At 40.5% G+C, this 19,195-nt stretch overlaps 1 protein-coding gene across 5 annotated transcripts in view; it reads right to left on the minus strand.

Annotated features, from left to right (window-relative positions):
* The window catches only part of TTLL5 (tubulin tyrosine ligase like 5), a 124,784-nt gene that overhangs the window by 48,590 nt on the left and 56,999 nt on the right, over positions 1-19,195 (minus strand). For all 5 annotated transcript variants that reach the window (XR_014693184.1, XM_084519582.1, XM_084519581.1 and 2 more), the window contains 3 exons: positions 18,757-19,167; positions 17,024-17,214; positions 4,809-4,957 (listed from right to left, as the gene is read on the minus strand). Coding sequence is in view for 4 of the 5 variants with exons in the window: in XM_084519582.1 (XP_084375708.1) it covers positions 4,809-4,957; positions 17,024-17,214; positions 18,757-19,167 (751 nt within the window). In the remaining variant the exon portion in view is untranslated. The remainder of the gene's footprint in view (positions 1-4,808; positions 4,958-17,023; positions 17,215-18,756; positions 19,168-19,195) is intronic.

Below are 19,195 nucleotides of genomic sequence, written 5' to 3' on the forward strand. Positions count from 1 at the left end.
CAGATGACTGAGCTCACAATCAGACATTTCCTCTAAGAGGGAAAGTGAAGGGGACAAGTTGTATCAGGAGGAAGGAACAGACACATGGCAGTGCTGGCACAGGACTGCACTCAGTCGTGTTGGTCTACTGCTGCTCTGGCACTTCTGTGCAGTCTAGCTGGAAGCGTAAGGTCAGCACAGACTTTCCTGAAACTGAAAGCCTGTTGTGTAGCCCTCAGTGCCTGCTGTTTTCTCCCTTCATTTCCTCCAGAGGTATCAGTACAGCACAGACTCTTCAGCATTAGCCTGCACCCAGCTGCTGAGCAAGCACACTTGGCAAGCAGGGCACAGGACAGAGAATGGACAGTCTCTACCTGGCAAGTGACTGCAAGGAGCTTGAATCAAGCAACTTGGAAGAGTGTAAAGTCACTACTAACCCTTCAGATGCAGAACTGCATGGCAACAAAGAGAAAGAGCTCTGTTCTTACAAAAACTTGTCATTAGCTGTCAAGATTACTAGGAATTCTCTCCTCCTTACCTCTAGTTGCAAGCCTATATGTAGTTAGCTCTTTCCCTGAGTCCCTGCTGCAAGATCCATGCTAAGCCCACCTTAGCATGAGTCTTGCAAAAAAAACAAGACAATCCCATCAACTTCTCACCCTCTAGCACTGTGAGAACCACCTTGTACATTAGCACATCTCTTGGCTATTTTAGCATGATTCTACTCGTAGCTCTTCATATCCTGTCTAGTCAAGGTCCAACCACTTGCCTGATTTCATATTTTTACCTTCTACATCTTGAAAATTAAAAATAAAAATTTGAGCAAACAGTGAAGCCACTTTCACCTTCCCTTTACGTAAAACAAGCTACCCCTTTGACACAGAAAACCAGGATTTTCAGACCTGAGGCATACAGTTTGGGGCTCCTGAAAGCCTGAGATGCCAAACGTCTGTGTGGAATCTTCTAGTTTCCCATCCCAATTGAGATTTCCAGGCAAGAGAAAAAAATAAAATGAAAATACACAAAGTAGAACCTGTTTGGGAACCTGAACATATGGCCACTATATGCACACAGCCCACAATGCTCTGAGTTGTTACTACCATTAATAATGACAACAGAGTGAATTCAACCTATAAACTCCTAGATCAGAAAATCTAAACTCTGTTTTTATACTGTTTAACCTAGATTAGGGAGCCTGCCAACAAAACGTCATTTTCTGATGAACCTGAGCACCTTGGCTCAATGTGTGAGCAAAGAAGTATTTTGAGCATGTTAAATAACAAGAAGAGCAGAACCCTTTGTTTCTGACTGCGGTAGCCCTCCCAAGCTGCCTGATAAAATTTCGACTGCCATTCTACCCTCTCAACGGTGATAGAGAAGCTTGCTTGCCTGCCTCCCCTGACCAAGTTAGATAAATCTGTCAGAAGATCCAAGGCAACCATATGCTAAGCTGGGTTGATTTTGTCTTTAGTTTTGAGAAAGATGTCATGAAAGAACAAGAAGCTAATGAAACAGAGGTGTGGGAAAACAGTGACCGAATCACCACTGAGTTCTTGCCAACAGACTGTTTGTAGGAGTTCAAAAAGGTGAACCTGGAAAAGGGTGGCTATTGTTGAATCCAAGGCGCCCACTGAAAACACAGAAATCTGTACCAATTAGAAAAAAAATTCATTAGCTTTGATTCAGGTCTTGGACAGAAAGTGATTTGCAGAGTCCAAGTGATTCTTTGAGGAGAATTTCAAAAACAAGTGACACAGCAGCTGCAGATTCCAGTGACAGAAGCTTCTAGGAAAGTTGACCATCCTCATCACTAGTGCAACTATTTGCCAATGGGTACTGAGAAATTAGTTCAGGTTCGGAACAACAACTTTCATTCTCTTAAACACTACTTTCTACCTTTATCGTGCAACTGAGAATGCTTTCAAGAGCTGCTCAATGCCCCAGTTCTAGTAAGGTCTTAGCATCCATGTCTGGACATGAGTTCCAAAGGATAATAAGGAATCATTTTCATATTTGTTGTCCTTAGGTTACATTATTAATATTGTGAAAAATTATCAATGGTAATCTTAAATTACAAAACATGTAACTGTAACATGTTAATGCCTTTACAGCAGAAAGTAAATAAGTGAAAATCCTGCCTGATAGAGTGAGAAGATGAGACAGAACTGAAATAAGGCCCAAAGGACTAGGGTTAAAGAATGAAAGAGCAGATTTAGTATAGCTGCCGGGAGCTTCAAAGGGCAATAAAGGCTGGGCTGCTACAAACATGGTAGAGGGCCTTGGACAGCTCTATTACCATAATGCAACTTCGGAACATCTCACCTCTTGTACAGCCCTGCAGGCTTCTTTGTCTGGGGCATGGCAAAAGCCTAAATCACAAGCTGAGTGGAAATAGAGACAAAGTTCAAAGAAAGTGACTAAAACAAAAAAGTCTCAAAAGGGACAGCACTACAGATTCGTACAATAATTTTTTAATGTATCCAGAACTGTTCTCTGTGTATTACAAACTCAAGATCTCCTTTGCCTCTTGGCAAGCAGACTATTGATTGGGCAACCCTTCTCATACAGCCAAAGGAATTCAACAAAAGAATGGAGAACTAACTTCTGTTCAGAAAAAAAAAAATTAGGTAAGTCAGTACTGGGAGAGTGGGAATTAAAGAGGAGGAAGATTTGTCATTAATAGCCTGAATCCCATAGCTCAAAAGCATCAAAATCAAATTTTCAAACCTCAGAAGCACTAAGATGGCTCAGATTTACCATAGAGCCATACAAAAGCTGTAGGGACTGAGCTTCAGAGGCAGATGTTTGAACTGGAGCCAAGCGCAAGCCAGATAAGAGACCCATTGACAAAATATTTCCATCCCTGCTGAATTCTACAACTGATAGACCAGAACCTCAATGGAACAAAACAGGAAGCTTTTCTTCAAACAGTCATCTAGTACAGAGCACAGGCTGACACCCATCAGATGACCCTCTGTGAACTGCTGAGCTCCAATGTAACAGACTGAGTAGCAAAAAAGGCATTTGCAACACAAGATAGCCATCCCCATATATAACCTTAATACTCCTTTTGGAATTCTTTCATTAAATACAAGTTCACAGCTCACGGAATCTAGCACTGCCTCAAGAATTATTTTTTTTCATTTCCATTTTTATGTAAAACTTTTAACTCGTAAAACTTTTAACTCCCGGCAAATTCTGGCCATTTGACATAAGCAGCCACAAAGATAAAATAATTCAACAAAGGCTCTTAAGATATCTTTCTTTGTCTTACTCTGAGAATAATAACAGAATAATTCAAGTACTGAAAGCCCAAATGTTTCATCAAAAGTTTGAAGATGGAATCACCAGCTGTGGTCAGACACTTCTGAAGTATTTTGGATCTTTGTATGAAATAAAACAAATTTCTTCACTGAACTACAAGTACAATGCTAGATGAGGCACGGCTCTGGAAATGGTTCAGAGTGGAGCTCTGGACATTAGAAATTGGGCTACAGGTAGTGACATAACAGAAATGGTTTCAGAAAAATGTGGTAATTACAATGCCTTCCGCAGAGATCCACAACAGAAGATTTTGACTGAGTAATTTCTTTCCAGCCATATCTGAATCCATGCAGAGTTGCAGAGATGAGAAACGAACAGAAGCTCCAGGCCAGCCTGCACGCTGCTGCTCTCTAAAACTGTGTAGAAGGGGAAGGCAGCTTACACCTGTTGGATAGGTTCTTTATTTGGATTAGGTAATAGCTCCCCTGGCTCAGCTCCAAGAACAGAATCACCACCTCTCTCAATAACTCCAAACCCCAGAGGCAAACATTGTGCTGGAACAGAAACAGGCCAGGAATTCATTTCTCACATTCCTCTTCTCTAGGCAGGACAAAAAGCAGTGACTGATGAAATAAGAACAATTTTACTTGAGCTTTCCAAAACCCATTCCAATCCTCCTATTGAAGGACCCGTTTGGGAAAGGATGACCACCCAGGTCACGTATTCCTTCTGTACTGCATATCTGTCCTCCTTACCTCCCTCCATTTTCCAGTAGCATTCAGGTACCAATGGCAAGAATCAATATTTTAATGTACACAGCAAATTAAAGTCCTAAACTTGTGTTGTGGAAGCCCTGCCTCATTATTCTATTTAAAAGGACAAGAAGGCAAACTCAGGCAAAGGAAGAAATCAGAAATCCCAAGTGGTTCTGGGCCTGTGTTAGGCCCAGCCTTCTGCAGCAAGCTCACCTTGCTCTTAGCTTCCAAGATCCAGAATCCTTGGAGTAAATATTGCTGCTCTTTCAGTCCCAGAAAGAATAGTTTTTCTAACTGCAAAATCATAGTCCCTGAGTCCAATGAGTGTATCAGACACAAAAATTCCAATATCCAAAATTAATAAAGGGCAGAAGGAAGCCACAAAAGGAAACTTAGTATAACATTACAGGATGTTGCTCTATCTTTGAACAACTTAAACTTGATATTCTAGGAAAACACATGAAGATGAAGCCTTGGTGGTGATTTCTGCAGTATCAGGAATAGGTTTGTACTCTGCATGTCTCAACAGCAGCGAACCCAGACTCACAAATACCAGGATAAGAAATAATCAGGAAAGAGAAACAGACATTTCCCTTCCATTCCACATGTTCATTTATTTCTTTATTTCACCATGAACCTGCCAGCACTGGAAACAAATTCGGTTTTGTAGGCCTAGTGTCTAGGATAGACATGAAAAGAACTGGCCCTTAGATGTTATCTTCTGAGCAAGAGGATAAACACAAGTTATGAATGAGCTCCTGAGTGCCACGCATTCTCCTTCAAAAATCTGGAACACCAGCTTTATCTTACCTGACTGCTGAAGATCTTCTGTCAGCTGCATGAGTGTCTGACTGAACAGCCCACAGTGACCCTTTCCTGTTGACTGTTGACCGGTAGCTCTGGGGCCCAGCTGCATTCCCCTTGCTTACAGCTCCACTTGCCAAGTTTAAGCTTGTTAACTGAAGAGGCAAAGAAAAAGACATCAGAAACCATTAAAAGCCAAGAAATGAACAAAAGGTGACACGAAGTAAACTGGAGAGAGTATGTACTAAAGACTGCTAAAGAAGTCAATCTTCAGATGCAGAAGAATTTTGCTAGCTACATAAAGGAGCCAGAGATGACACCAACAGCAACCATGCTTGAGATGAATTCACATACCAGCATTAAAACTACAATCCTTCCATTCACAGAAGCACAAAGGAGGATGAGAACAAGAATCGGGCAAAAATCCTAAAGCACAAAAGCATTTCCTGCCATAGAACAAATAACAAGGATGCAGTAAAAAATATTAAATATACAATCAAAAGCTAGATGCTTATATTACTCTTTCTGAGCAGGGCTTGGTGTATCTGCCCTTTCATCATGAGCTGTGTCACCAAACCATCTGTATACATCTGTCTCCTCTCTACCGTCCCCATCTATGCACAGAGATATACCTCGGATATAAAACGTAGTATCAAACTACACCACACATAAATAAAACTTCTCACCCAAACCACCTCCAAAGTGTTTACACTTGTAACTATACAAGTTAGTTAATGACAGCCAGTAATCATGTTTGGTAGATGTTTGGTAAATCAAACTGCAAAGCAAGTATCAATGTGTTTTTAAGCATATAAAATGCATTCCATTGTTTCTTTCTCTGAGCATTCTCGTTGTGCTGCTTATCTTCTAAAAAGATCACACTCTTCAAGCATACTCTACCTGTTGGTTTACTGAATGGAGACACCATTCATAAGGTAATGGTATCCATTATAGAAGCGTAAATGATGGTTTATATTTAAAGAACATTTTATGAAGGTTACAAAACACTATAAAGGTTGACTGCCTTTACACAATCACATCTTGCTTTTTTAGGATCACAGAACAGACCTGCTTCTGCACCAAGATTAAGGTTGCATGCTAAACAAGACTTGTTTGTATTGCCCCTGCTCATTTCTGTGGCAACTGGAAAGCACATAGCCTGTGAGACACAGGGCAACCAGAAAGAAGAGCCTGAAGACTAGCCCTACATCTGCTCCAGATCTCAAAGGTGATGCTCATTAAGTCACTCAAGTGTGACCTAACTTCCTTTAAATGCTTAAGCATAGTTTGTGAATTCCCAGCTTTGCTATCTTAACAATACTCTTTTACCAGAATTCATGCGAAATTGTACTAAAACAAATGTATACAAGCTTCATCACATAATACTACACTCATACCTACAACAGTCTTACGCAGGCCTGCAGACTTCATATCCTCTGACTGAACTCTGGAATGTGAACTAACATTGGATCTGGAAACACAACAGGTTGTCACCCCCTCAGTGGTTTTGTAGTACAAGACACCTAGGCTTTTCCTGACTTCAGAATTCTTAACTTCTACTTCAAATTCTGGACAGAGTTAAATTATTATGGTTGCACGCTATTTTTCTGCCCACGTCTCCAGAAGGAGCCCTTCTGTCTCATCCATTCCCATTCGTCTTCCTTGTCAGTGCATCGTTTTTCTCATCCAGTCCCAGTTTCCACACTTCATACATCATTCTCCTTTTTCTGCTCATTCCAGTTTCAGTCTTCCTAAATTCCAGCACTGGCGTCCACAATACTACTGGCCTTTGAGCCACACCATTCCTGACCTTGGAACTTTCCACAGGATTAGCTCATTTGATCTTTCTCCCCACGCTTCTGTTCTTAGTTCCTCTTCCAGTTGCTCACGCACCCTATCCAAGTTGTTCTAGTTTTTATTCCCCTCCCCAGCCTGCTCATTTTGCCAACCTATTTGTTCACCCAGTCCTAACATCTGGGTTCCCCTTTGGACCACGTATACCACACGTCCTTCAATTTCTGTCTTTTCACCCTAATAATTCTCAGCATCCTCTCCCATGCTGTGTCTAGGTCCAAATTTTACAAGACCCCTTGTTCAAGCTGTTCTCCACACCTTTGTGGAATTTCTCTTTATTCTGCATTCAAGTCAGCCAGGTTGCAAGCACAACACAGACCAGGCCACTGAAAACAGAACAGAAAAGTGTCTCAAAACTCAGTACTCAAGAAGCGCAAGAAATTCTAGTCTGCAGAGAAATTCAGCTTAGCATCCTCAGTGTGGAGGGAACCTCTAAGACCTTAAAACAAGGTCTTACGGTGGGACATACTGGGCAGACTTTAATATAAAGCCTTTTCATTGCAACAGTAAAAACAATCAAATTAGATCTAGGTCTAAGTGTGCCAGGCACCATACAAATACCTAACAGTTTCTGGCCACAAATTGTTTATGATGGAGAGAAAAAAAAGGCAAGAATGGCAAATGAGGCAGGGGCCAACATGGTAAGTGAAATAGGATCTATAAAATTCTTAGCTTGTCAGCAACAGCAATCACAACTTTGCAAACACAGTCATGTGTGAACATAGGATAACTTTATCCAATCTTCTGTCCTCATCATCCTGATACCGAGATGCATTTAGTCTGATGAATTACCAACTCACCCCTGCTCTATTAATGTGGTATGCTTTCTTCTCTCGTACTGTATCATTGTTTATTTGAAAGCTGTCTTTCCAACCAAAGCAGGTGAGCCAATAACTTAGTATAGGTAAAGGGACATTTCACACATTCCAGAGAGACAGGTGTTTAAATTATAACAGGATTAAAAACAGGCAAGGGATTCAGAATGAGGGAGAGAAGATCAGCAAGAGAGTAAGGTTTAGCAGCAGCCAGCCCACCCAGATGGGTGTTACTGCTTGATACTGTGCCATGTGTTGAGACATTCCAGCTGCTATAATTAGCTCGCCAGGATGTTTTGGTGGATTGCCGAGGGACCCCCAACACATCTGCACAGAGTGGGTTCATTTTCCAGACATGAGCCCTCCTGTATATCTGATGCAATGGTATTCTTCTCTTCGTAAAAAGAGAAATACTTAGCAACAAATCAATGGCTTCTTTGGCTTAGAAGATAATGTACAGTACCTGGACCAAAGCAGATACCAAAAACTCTGTATATTTTGAAGCCTGCAGCTTCAAAAATAGGAGTAGTGGGAAAAAAATAAACAAACAATGAAAAAAGAAATGCAGTGGAGCTCAAAAGGAAGATAGTTATTCATGAGGATCTACAACAAAAAAAGTTAGTGTGTTTGTTGTTTATTTTTAATAAAGTGTTTCAAGGTGAGCAATGCATTTGCCCTCTTGACAGTAGAAATGCATAAGCTTAAAAGAATCAGGTCTCTACGGTCTTGCTTTATTCAGAGAAATATATTTCTGAATAAATTTAAGATTGAAACCAAGATCAGAGAATGATACCCAAAAGTGCCAGATACAAGAGTTGAGGGTTTTTGTTTTGTTAATCTGCTTTATAACTGAGAAATTACAAACGTGAAATATTCAAATATAGGTAGGAAGAATGAAAGCTCCAATAGAACTTGTTTCTAAAAAAATAGTATTCTGTAGACAAAGAACCTTTAAAATAAATCACAAGCAAAAGTCAGAAGAGAAGCTTAATAACTTTCACGTTCCTAATCTACATTACACCATTCTTTCAACAGTTTCCCCTTATCATATTCAAGAACTTGAATAAAACACATCATTTTCATTTTGATCTCATTTCAAATAGGCTAAAGCATAAAGCAGCAGACATTCTGATTTTTCCAAAGTAGCAACTGTTAACAATGACACCAAAAAAAAACAACAAAAAACAGTGCTGCAGATTCCTTCAAGGATGCAGGAAAAAGTTCGCAAAAGGTCAAGTGTTTCTCTTGCTGCTTTGCAGGAGCCAAGCAGCATGAATAGGGACACATAATCATCAGATATTGTCACTCTGCCCCTCTTGGCAGTGGAAAAATGTCTTTAAAAGTTTCATTACCAACATCCTGAACAGCAGATCCTGCGTTTCACTGGTCACTGTGTTACAACATTAAGCAAGCAATTCAGTACAAAAAATGCCTACTTCGCACTCTCCAGTTGACAGCTTAAATATTTTTCTGCCAGAGGCCAATCATATCCTTTTACCTATAAAAAGTGTGCTGAGGACTAAAGATCTACAGAATCTAAGGCTATTTCTTCTACTTGGAGCCACGCTTCCATCTTCTCCAGTTCACACATCTCAGATTTCCATCTGGGTCTTCCTGATTTGTGAGGAAGAAAAAGGATCCAGGCAGTCAAGACATATTTCAAAGATCAAAACTAAGATGGGCCAAAGACGCAGTGACCATAGTCCTACTTCATTCCTTCCAGAAAAACCTCCAGTATGATGCAAATCTCAGGCTGAAACAGGAAGAGACCTAATGTCACAGTTTTTGGCACAATGTCTATAACCAGTAAGTTTCAAAGTTGGTTGGTTCAACAGTTCATTGAGGAACCCTTTTCCTTTAAAGAAAGATTGGACAGGGATCATGGTAAGACACATGTAAGGCAGAAAGAAGAGCACTGGCTTTATGATCAGACCAGAACATTTAAGCTTTGATGCCTCAGATAGGAGAAGATAACACTGTACCATAAGCTCACAGAAGGAATCATTCCATTAGAAAACTAATGAAAAATATGCAAAATGTCTAATCATTTGTGGGATCTTCTCTTTTGTCTTTTGATCTACTTTTTCCTTTGTGCTCACTCTGACTTCTTCAAGACCCCCCAGTCAATCCCTAATTTCCCATTTTATTACTTACTAATCCATTCCATCCATCAATGCCATCTTTATATCCAATAGCTTGTAAAACAAATGTTTCTTTTCTTTCATTACCTGGCTCGCATAGTGACTTTATTTTCACCTGCCAAGCTTTCCTTAGACACATATCCCCCAGAGCTTTTGAGATCAGTGAAATATTTGTATCCCCAGGAACTGAGGGTAAGAGCTAACAACTTGCCATTAAAAAAAAAAAAAAAAAAAAAAAAAAAAAGTATTTTGCTACATTCTTTCAATGAGATTTCTCTTTGTTCAGCCTTCAGAGACGACTGACTACATACTGCAATAACATAAATATTCATTATTAATCAGTCCCCTCATCAGCCTTTGTGCTGCATTTTCTTGTCTTCACCACAGAGCTCCCATGTACATTTGATCTAGCCCAGGCCCACACTATGTGGTCTAACAAAGCACCCAGGTCTTCTAGAGCTATTGGGCACAGTCCATCTGCCTTGCAGTCCATCTTCCTTAATATATTGACAGGCTGGAATCCAACAGGCAATCCCAGTATGGGAAACATCAGTGGACCTTAACGTGCCTCTTTTCTGAAATGGCAAAGGAAACCCCAAACCACAATCTCAAACACGTGCACTTCCACTGGCTGAACAGTGGCACAGAACACACCTACTACAGGTTCCTTGGAGAAACCACACAACACAAACATTTTTCTAGGGCCACCTTCTTGTGACCCAGGTCAGCTTGCTGACCACACCCCATACTAAAACAGCTTCGTTTCACGCACAAATTTGAATTTGCAGGAGCAGCCAGCAAGAAGGGAAGAACTGGGGCTAACAGCAGGCTGGGAAGTGTGAAATCTGTGTGTGTACCAAGGCTAATCTGGCCAAAGGCCTGTGACATTCCTTTGCTGCTTGCTGAGCTTACCAGCTTACAGGATATACATATGCATACAGAGCACAACTGTTCCAGTCTCCAGAAAATGTTCCAGACAAAGACCTGCCAGAGACATTCCTGGGAAACCTGACAAACTTGCAAATTCCTTTGTAGTGTCTCCAGCGTATGCATCCACTTAACAATGAAAAAAAAAGGTTAGTACTGCTGCTGTGGATGACTGAACTCCTCTCCTCCTCCTCCTGAAAAAGTCAGGCTTTCATTTAGACACACTCTGCCTCAAAACTTCCCAGTGGGAGTGATTTTGATAAGACATAGTCCTGCCAAACATTTGATGACCAGGGTGTAATCTTTCCCATAAGACGAGTTCTAGCTGCTCAGCCTGGCCCGTTCAAATCTGCAAATGCTGCTGCAGCAAAACAAAAGCCTCTGCTCCTAGTCCCTCTGGAGTCCCAGAGCAAAAGGGTTCAACCCCTGCTCTGCAGAAGCCACACTGACATTTTTGCTTCCTACAGCCTCTGCTGTACCCAGGTGTAGTATTGCTGATGCTACAAGTCTTAGAAGCAGTTCTAAATCTTGCGTCAGCAGTGTGGGGATGAGGAGGAGATGGGGCCCTGAGATGAAGACCTCAGACTTCATCTCCTGTCTTCTTGCTCCTCTTCCTGGTTACAGAGCAAGATGCCTTTTTCCTCTACAATTCCCTTCCACTCTATCAGTGTAAAGGTAAAAGCCAACCAAACAGTTACGTAATGAAATCAAATCAGACTAAGACTCAGATAAAGGGAGTTGAGTCAAAGCAAGGGACTAACTCTGGAGAAAAAAAAAAAAAGGAAAAAAAATTTGGTGTGGAAAATACCCCCAGAGATCTGAAAGTATTTACTGCAGTCTTTGTAGTCACCATGTTGCACTGCTCAGGTCCAGAACTGAAAGTGATGACCACTGGGACCTGTATAGGGTTTTCACACACTGGCAGTTGGCTTTGTGACACTTTTCATCTGCTGAGGACAATGCAGGCCAGGGTACCAAGCTGTGTAGTTGAGACGGGTAACAGAGGAGGAATGATACGGGTTCAAGTTTTGCTGTAACTGATGTTAAGTTGAAGCTTTTCATTCTGAGATTCCAGTGGCAAACAATTCCCACAAAGGCAATCCGGGGCACTGCAAACTGCCCGTTCCATTTCTTCCTCACCTCCTCTCCACTGTCCTAATGCTCAGTAAACTCACCTTCGTCCTAGTTTCCACTTTCTGTCCAAATAAAAAATGCAGAATGAAGTGAGCGCCCCGTCCTCCTATGGGCCTGTCAGCATGTTTGCAGGAATCCTAGCTGCTAGATTCTGGGCACTGACTGGTTGCATAGCTGAGATGGAGACAGCTGGGTCTAGCCCTTGCCTGGGTGGTCTGATGTTATCCCTATGATTGAACTCCCTGGCTAGAAGAATTGGAGCTATTCCTAATGATAGGTGGGTCCTGAAATCTCACTCTCCTCCTCACAGAGAAGGGCAGAGCTCCCACAAGGCTTCCCCTCCTCCTTCTCTTCCTCCTCCTCCTAGTGAAGCTGGCCAATTCAACACATTCTTCTGTTCACTAGCATTAATAACCATAAAGTACTCCAGCCTGGCAGCTATCAGCTGCAGCCCCTCCACACCAGCCAGTGATAGGGACCTCACACAGACCCAGCACTGCAGGAGAAAACCCTCCTTTTACCTTATGGTGTATTTCAGAGAGAAGTAGCATGCTATTCACAAAGGAAAGCATATACATATCCAGGATCCAGCCACCTGGTGCCAGATCTACACACGTGCTGTGCATTTTAACATTCTCCCTGTAGAAAGTCCTACAATACAAGCACACAGAAGTATTTTATGCTAAACACACATTAAGTACAGACTTTGGGATTAATGCCTGGTAAGGAATACAGCAGAGGAAAAATAAATCTAGATTATTTTTGTCACAGCCTTCATCCACCAATTCATCAGGTAAGACCAATCACTGACAGTAGGTACAACCAAAAAAAACCCTTAGTTCAGCTGTCCAGAAGTAGCATAGGAGCCAGTAAGGACCTTGTATTACAAGCCAAGCCAACAAAAGCAATTAATTCCCTAATACAGCTTAGTAAACCTTTTTCACTGTATCTTCAGACTTCATTCCCAGATTCACTAATGTATCTGCCTTCATTCTCCAATGCTACTCTTACTGTCCTAGGCTCATGCTTGGCAATGGGCAAACCAAACAAGTAAAACTTTTGGACAATCTGAAAGAGTATTATTCTGAGGCAATTATTCCATTTCGTCTTGTCCACATACATGTAAATAGGCAGTATAGCTCTGGATCCTGTTAAGCTTTTTACCTTAATTGCATCTTGTTGCAGGTCATTTCAGACAATAAGCATGTTCTGTGACAGTAGCTATTTACTGTTACCAGTTTTTAGTCAGATGTCTTCCTACTGAACTGAATACCCTCCTTCTTCTATTATGAGAAACATGAATAAAAATCAACACTATTTACCTTGTCATCCACTGCTGTGTATAATTCCTTCATATTACTTCCTTCCTAAACAACCTATCTTGCATTTTTAATGAGAAAGTGAAAATAGCATTATGTATTTAACCATTGCAGTCATTCATCTATGCATCCCAGATACTTTCCTAAATTCACTTTAGAAACGGCAACCAGAATTGTAAACTGTTCTTTGAGGGAGGGAATGTATTAATTTTCACATAATTGCATACTATTTCCTATCCTGTTCCTAAAACAGGCAATTATTTTTGTTTGTTGTTATTTTATGCAATTGAGGTTATTGCTCATCATGCAATCAGTTGTTTGTAAACACTGAACTTCATCTAGCATTGTGCTGCACTTAATGAAGTTAGATTTCTCTTTGCCTTTCTCATAATAATCAACAGAAGAATCCAGATATACTGACAAATTCCAAGAGTTAGGCTAGAGTTCAAGTTTACAGCACACACAGCTTCACAGCAAATGAACGTCTGGACACTTCTAGCCCACTTTATACAGAAGATAACAAGAGTTGCCTCACATAGTAAACATAAGCTGCACAAGTATGTGTTCACATGGATGAACACTACAGAGCAGTTAATCTACTGTAAATTCACACCCTATATTACCTTGCAATAACTTGCTTTTATATTCACACTTTGGGTAGTAATTTGCCAGTCATTATTAACCTCCTCCTTTCAAATTTAATGTTACGCTCCATCTTGTGCATTCTGTAGTTTCTAACTTCAGTTAGCCACTTGCTGAGCTGAAAAGTGGCCAGATACTCATTTACTTGCTTTTTGTTTCCAATCTACATACTCCTCACCCTGAAACACCTGGCTTAACAGTCCTTGCTGAAAGATCGCCAAAAACTCTTTTGTAAGTGTAAACAACAAGGCTCAGTTCCACAACTTACCACTTTTCTCAGTTCAAAGAATTATAACAGACCAAGACATGGGAAGGTTGTTTTTGTTGGTGGTGATAGTGGTTTGTTTGTTTATATTATGTTTGTGTGAATTAATTTTTTTTGTTTTGTTTTGTTTTGTTTTTGTTTGTTTCAGTGCCTGGTCATCTGGTTCTGGAGTAAGACTCCCTACTTTAGTTTAATGGAAACTTTTAGAGCCTTTGTTACAGAAAAGTATATTTGCTACATTTCTGTCTTCTGTAACAATGTCACCACCAACCACACCTTTTGTTTGAAACTTTGTCACTTGTTTCATTTCTTCATAACATTCAGCCTCACTAAACATTTTTTTGCCTATCCTATCTTTTCTTCTGGTAGGAGTCTAACTTCGTTACCTGGAAAGAAAACGCATCTATTACAGTGAAGAAAAAATAATACAAAGGAAATGTAATCTCTCTAATGCCCTTATCCTCCAAGACTTGTTTCCACAGACCTAGACTATATCCCCAATACATTAATAATCTAACAATAGCAGAATAAAGAAAATCTGGTTTCTGTGGCATCCTTGAACATCTCCCTGGCCAACCACCATGTCTTTTACAAGCCTGTTCCCTGTGACACCAAGATCTCACCTCCCTACAGCCAGTAACTTAGAAGCAAGATGCTGCACACATTGCAGGTAGTTCCAAATTAGTCCTGTTCACTGCTAATTAATACATGCATTTTGTTTGGTTAGTCAAAAATCCAAACAACACAGGTAGAATTGAACTGCAGTTGCTTGTAGCCCTTGACTGAAACATTCATTTGCCTTGTACTTCTATGCACTTAACATTTTCATGAAAGAAATAAGGACATTCTATTTTTTAAGACAAATTTAGTTGAATCTCAGGGGATTTGGACAGGGTTTCTCAACTGCATACTTGTTTTCTTGTGACCTTTGTAGCTCAGATGCCTCACTTAGCCAGGAACTTATCGGGGTAATGCTGGACCCTGGATGGCACATATCTTCCACAGATACCTCCACACTATGTGCTTACAGGACTTAGAGGGAGTTTGCAAGAGGAACACCTTGTTGTTCTTGGGTACTATGGAGTACCGAACTTAGATGGTGACTACTGCAAAAATCAGGAAGTGTTTTAAAGATTTCATATGGATGGAGGTACAGAATTCTCACTGTTTTTCAAAACCTCACAATTGGCTTTATTATTAGACTTCATGTAAGTCTGTGTAATGTAAATAAAATGGAATAAAACTCCATAGAAGGTGTTAACAGTGAATGTTAGCTTTATGTTTAACTATAAGGATTCTCCCTTGCAGCTTCAGTGTATTATTCATTTGTAAAACTGAACATTTATTTTTCATAACTTAACTTGAGGCTGTCATTCTCTGGTGTGTCCTTAAGGAACATCTTTCCTGCAGTTATCGTTAATGACAGTTACACAAGTCACCCATCTGGTGTTTCAGAAGCAAATGGAGAGGACTGACAAGACAGTCGGATGATATAATCACAAAATCTTGTTTTCTGAAAACAGATGTTACCTTTGTTCAAAGTTCTTCAGCTACTTACATATAAAATTTGCTCTTTGAACATTGTCCTTTCAGTAGCCAATGGATTTAAATTAAATTCATTTAATACAGACAGTAGAATATAGGAGTGTGAGAGAAAATGTGAAGCAGGGGCTGCAGGCATGGATAGGAAACAGTGAGCAACAGCAGGGATTAGAGAACCGGAGATGGACTCCCAACCAGAATGGCAACATCATTCAAATCACAGCTGTTGAGGCTACATTCCCAGGAACCCCAGAGACCCAGGATAGTACTTGGATAGTAGAAGCAATTCTCACAAGAACTGGAATGGAAAACAAGCTTCCCAGCTGCTCTTGGAAGGATGCATTGGATTAGAGTACCCCCACCCCCAAGACACAGCTGGGTACAACACAGAGAACCAAGGCACAGTCAAAAGGCACCCAACTCACATACAAGTTCTTGCCCTTGGAAAAGCAGAGGCCCACAGCAGTAGTAATATTTTCAATAGTTTTTCTCCCCACCCCACACCCAACAATCAATAGTCTTAATCTTGCCATTAAACACCATTAAATCCAAATATCAAGTCCCTTTCATACCAGTCAGGTACTTTCAAACCAGGTACACTAACTCTAGTTTGCTGAACTGGCTTTAAACAACTGTACTATTTTTATTATTTCGGTAAGTGATGATATCCTCCAGGGGTTTTCACAACAATTTGTTTTAAAATACTTCTACTTCAAAAAGACTGTGATATTTCAAGAGGCTTAAATGGAAAAGTAAAAAAGGGAAAGCATCAATTCAGAGTACCCTGACTAGAAACATATAGGAAGGTAATGCAGTACTATAGAATTGCCTTAATTGTAGATTGTACATTCTCTTAAAAGAATAGAATTAAATTGTCCTCAACTAAACTATCCACATTTTCATACTAAGCAGGCTTCAGATTTAACCTGTCCAGAGGGATTATTACTAAAACATGGCCTAGAGAATTACAGTAGAGAACGATGTCTAGAGACAAATAGATGCAAACCTGGGAAAGAAACTCATTGCTGGACAGAGCCCCAGCTCTAAACTTTTCATTGATTCATTAAACCCCTTCTTCATTGTGACATAAGACCACCAACACAACCCAAACCATGTTCTGAATTTCAATATAGAAGCAAAGCCTATACAAACAGTGTGTAGCCTAATGCAAAAATGTATCAAGGTCACTGAGAAAAATCTACACTTCATGCTACCTTCTGAGGTCTTCATTGTTTGCTTGTCACAAAGAAGGGAACACTTGAGGAATGAGGAAGCAATTCTCATGGAAGCACAAATCTGAGAAGACTTGGTTTGTTTAATAAAACCAAGCATGGGTCTGTTGTTTTTTCACAACATATTTTCTATTCTTCTGCCCAGGCTCACTTTCTTCTACAAAAAGGGCTTTAGCAATGTTCTTGTCATCTCACAGAAAATCAAAATTCTGGTCAATGTAAACACTTCCAATTAACAACATGACAAAAAATCAATTTTCATGAGATTTACTCTTTCCAGCATACCTCAGTGCTGACACAGAAGTTTGTGACAGATTTTTCTGTTGTCACGGGGACTGCAGCTTACATACCTGCTGTGTAAGGAGACTGATGTGGCTTGGTGGGGAGTACTGACAAGCTGCTTGCTTTTCTGCCAGCTGTTGCAGTTCTGCTGCTACCATACTAGGGCTGTAACGTTTGCCCTGAGAAGTAGCATCTTCTGTATCTTTGTGCATCCCAGCTGGGCCCACATGCTGTCCACCTGGACTGCGATGGCACAAACCTACCAAACAAACATCTGGTCATGCTTAGTTAGCAGTATCATAAAGATTAAACCATTCTATGATTCTGAGGTCCCTTCCAACTCATCTAGTTCCAACCCCCAACATGGGCAGGGATACCTTCCACTAGATTGGGTTGCTCAAAGTCCCATCCTTGAACACTTCCAGGAAAGAGGCATCAACAACCTCTCTGAACAACCTGTTCTAGTATTTAATCACCCTCATAGTAAAGAGTTTCTTCCTTAAATTTAATCTAAACCTACCGTCTTCTAGTTTAAAACCACTACCCCTTGTCCTATCACCACACACTGGTAAAGAAGGTATAGTCTCTCCATCTATCTTGCAGGCCCTCTTTAGGTATTGGAAGGCTACAAGAAGATCTCCCCAAAGCCTTCTCTTCTCTAGGCTGAACAACCCCAACTCTGACAGGAGAGATGCTCCAGCCCTCTGAACATTTTTGTGACCCTCCTCTGGATCTACCCTAATAGTATGTCAGACTCTTTCTCAGCCTGCTGATCACGGATGAAAAAGCAGGTATGATACTTCTTAGAGATTTTAAGGGGAATACAGCTTTCTGTTCTGCACAGGTATTACCTATATGAGCTTTTGTCAATGCCAAACCTCCATTCTTCTTATTATAATGAATCTAATAGCACCCACTGCCAGAGAATGCTGTCTGGCTATTATGTAAGTTAAATCTATAACGCTTTTCCTTGAAAACAACTGGATTCCTTTAAATAACGTACTCAGTTGGAAAGTCAAATTTATTTTAATGCTAGAAAGCTTGTCACTATATAGAGTTGCTGCATAGCAACTCTAGTGAAAGTGTGCTGACTGATGTATAACCCAAAGCAAAAGCACATCAAAGAAAAGCATGTTACCAGGAGCACAGCTGTTAGCCTCTGTATGCTTCCTAAAACTTTCTTAGCATGTTACAGTCTGCATCCATAAGTTTCTACAGTTTCTTCCACCCTTCAGATTCCTTACACTCTAAAGATGCCTTGCTTAACTATGTCCTATCTTAGAACAGTAAATGTGTAGTTTCTGGGTCTTGTTTTTGAGATACTCTTCATTACATAAGTTCTGAAAGGTCCTAGAGAATAGGATACAATACCAATCCACTCATATCTTTCTTTCTTTAGAGGTCTTTACACACCTTTAAGTATTAAAAAATCATGGTTTCATTAGCAGATTTTCTGTGTGAGAGGAATATAAGGCACGAAGAACAACACAGGCTGAGACTTCTGCTAAACAAAACTACATTAAAATCACTAAAGATAACAATAGATCAGTAATACAATCAAGTATACAATACTTCATTTCCAACTTTTTCAGAAGTTCAATTCCATGTTTATACGCTCCATAAAAGGGCATCTTTGGCAAACAAGAGATGCTTCCTGCATTCTTCCCTTCCATGAGGAATTTATCACCATTGGAACAAGACTCATAATTCTAGAAATGTGAAATTACCACCTATTCCAGAAGAGAGATTACAAAATCTGTATAGTGAATTAGCTGGTTATCAAACAACATAGAACACTCACCTGCTTTTGCAGATGATGGGCGGGACAATCTTTGGCTGTAGATCTGAGCAGCTCTCTGCAAAGACGAGAATGGCCCAATGGTGTAGCTACCAGAACGACAACGATGTAACCCTGCAAGGCTAGAAGCCTCACTGGACACTGAATTTGTGAAGACAGAAGAGCTGTCAGGTGCTGCACTCTGGGAGGAAGGTAGAGAAGATGAAGACTGAAACAGCCTGGGACCAACTGGGGGAACCGGCAATGAATAGTAACCAGGCACCTGTGGATTTCCAGATGCTGCAGGTTGAGATGGTAACTGGGAACTGGTACTTCTCTGGAACATAGTACCAGAAACAGAGGAAGAAGCACTAGAAGGGCTGCACCGAGGTAATTTCAGTTCAGTATTTAAGGAGAAGGTGGGTCCTTCTGGAACTAGAAAGAGATGGTGAATACACTACAT

The sequence above is a fragment of the Aythya ferina genome (genome assembly GCF_964211825.1).
Source record: "Aythya ferina genome assembly, chromosome: 5".
NCBI classification, from domain to species: Eukaryota; Metazoa; Chordata; class Aves; order Anseriformes; family Anatidae; genus Aythya; species Aythya ferina.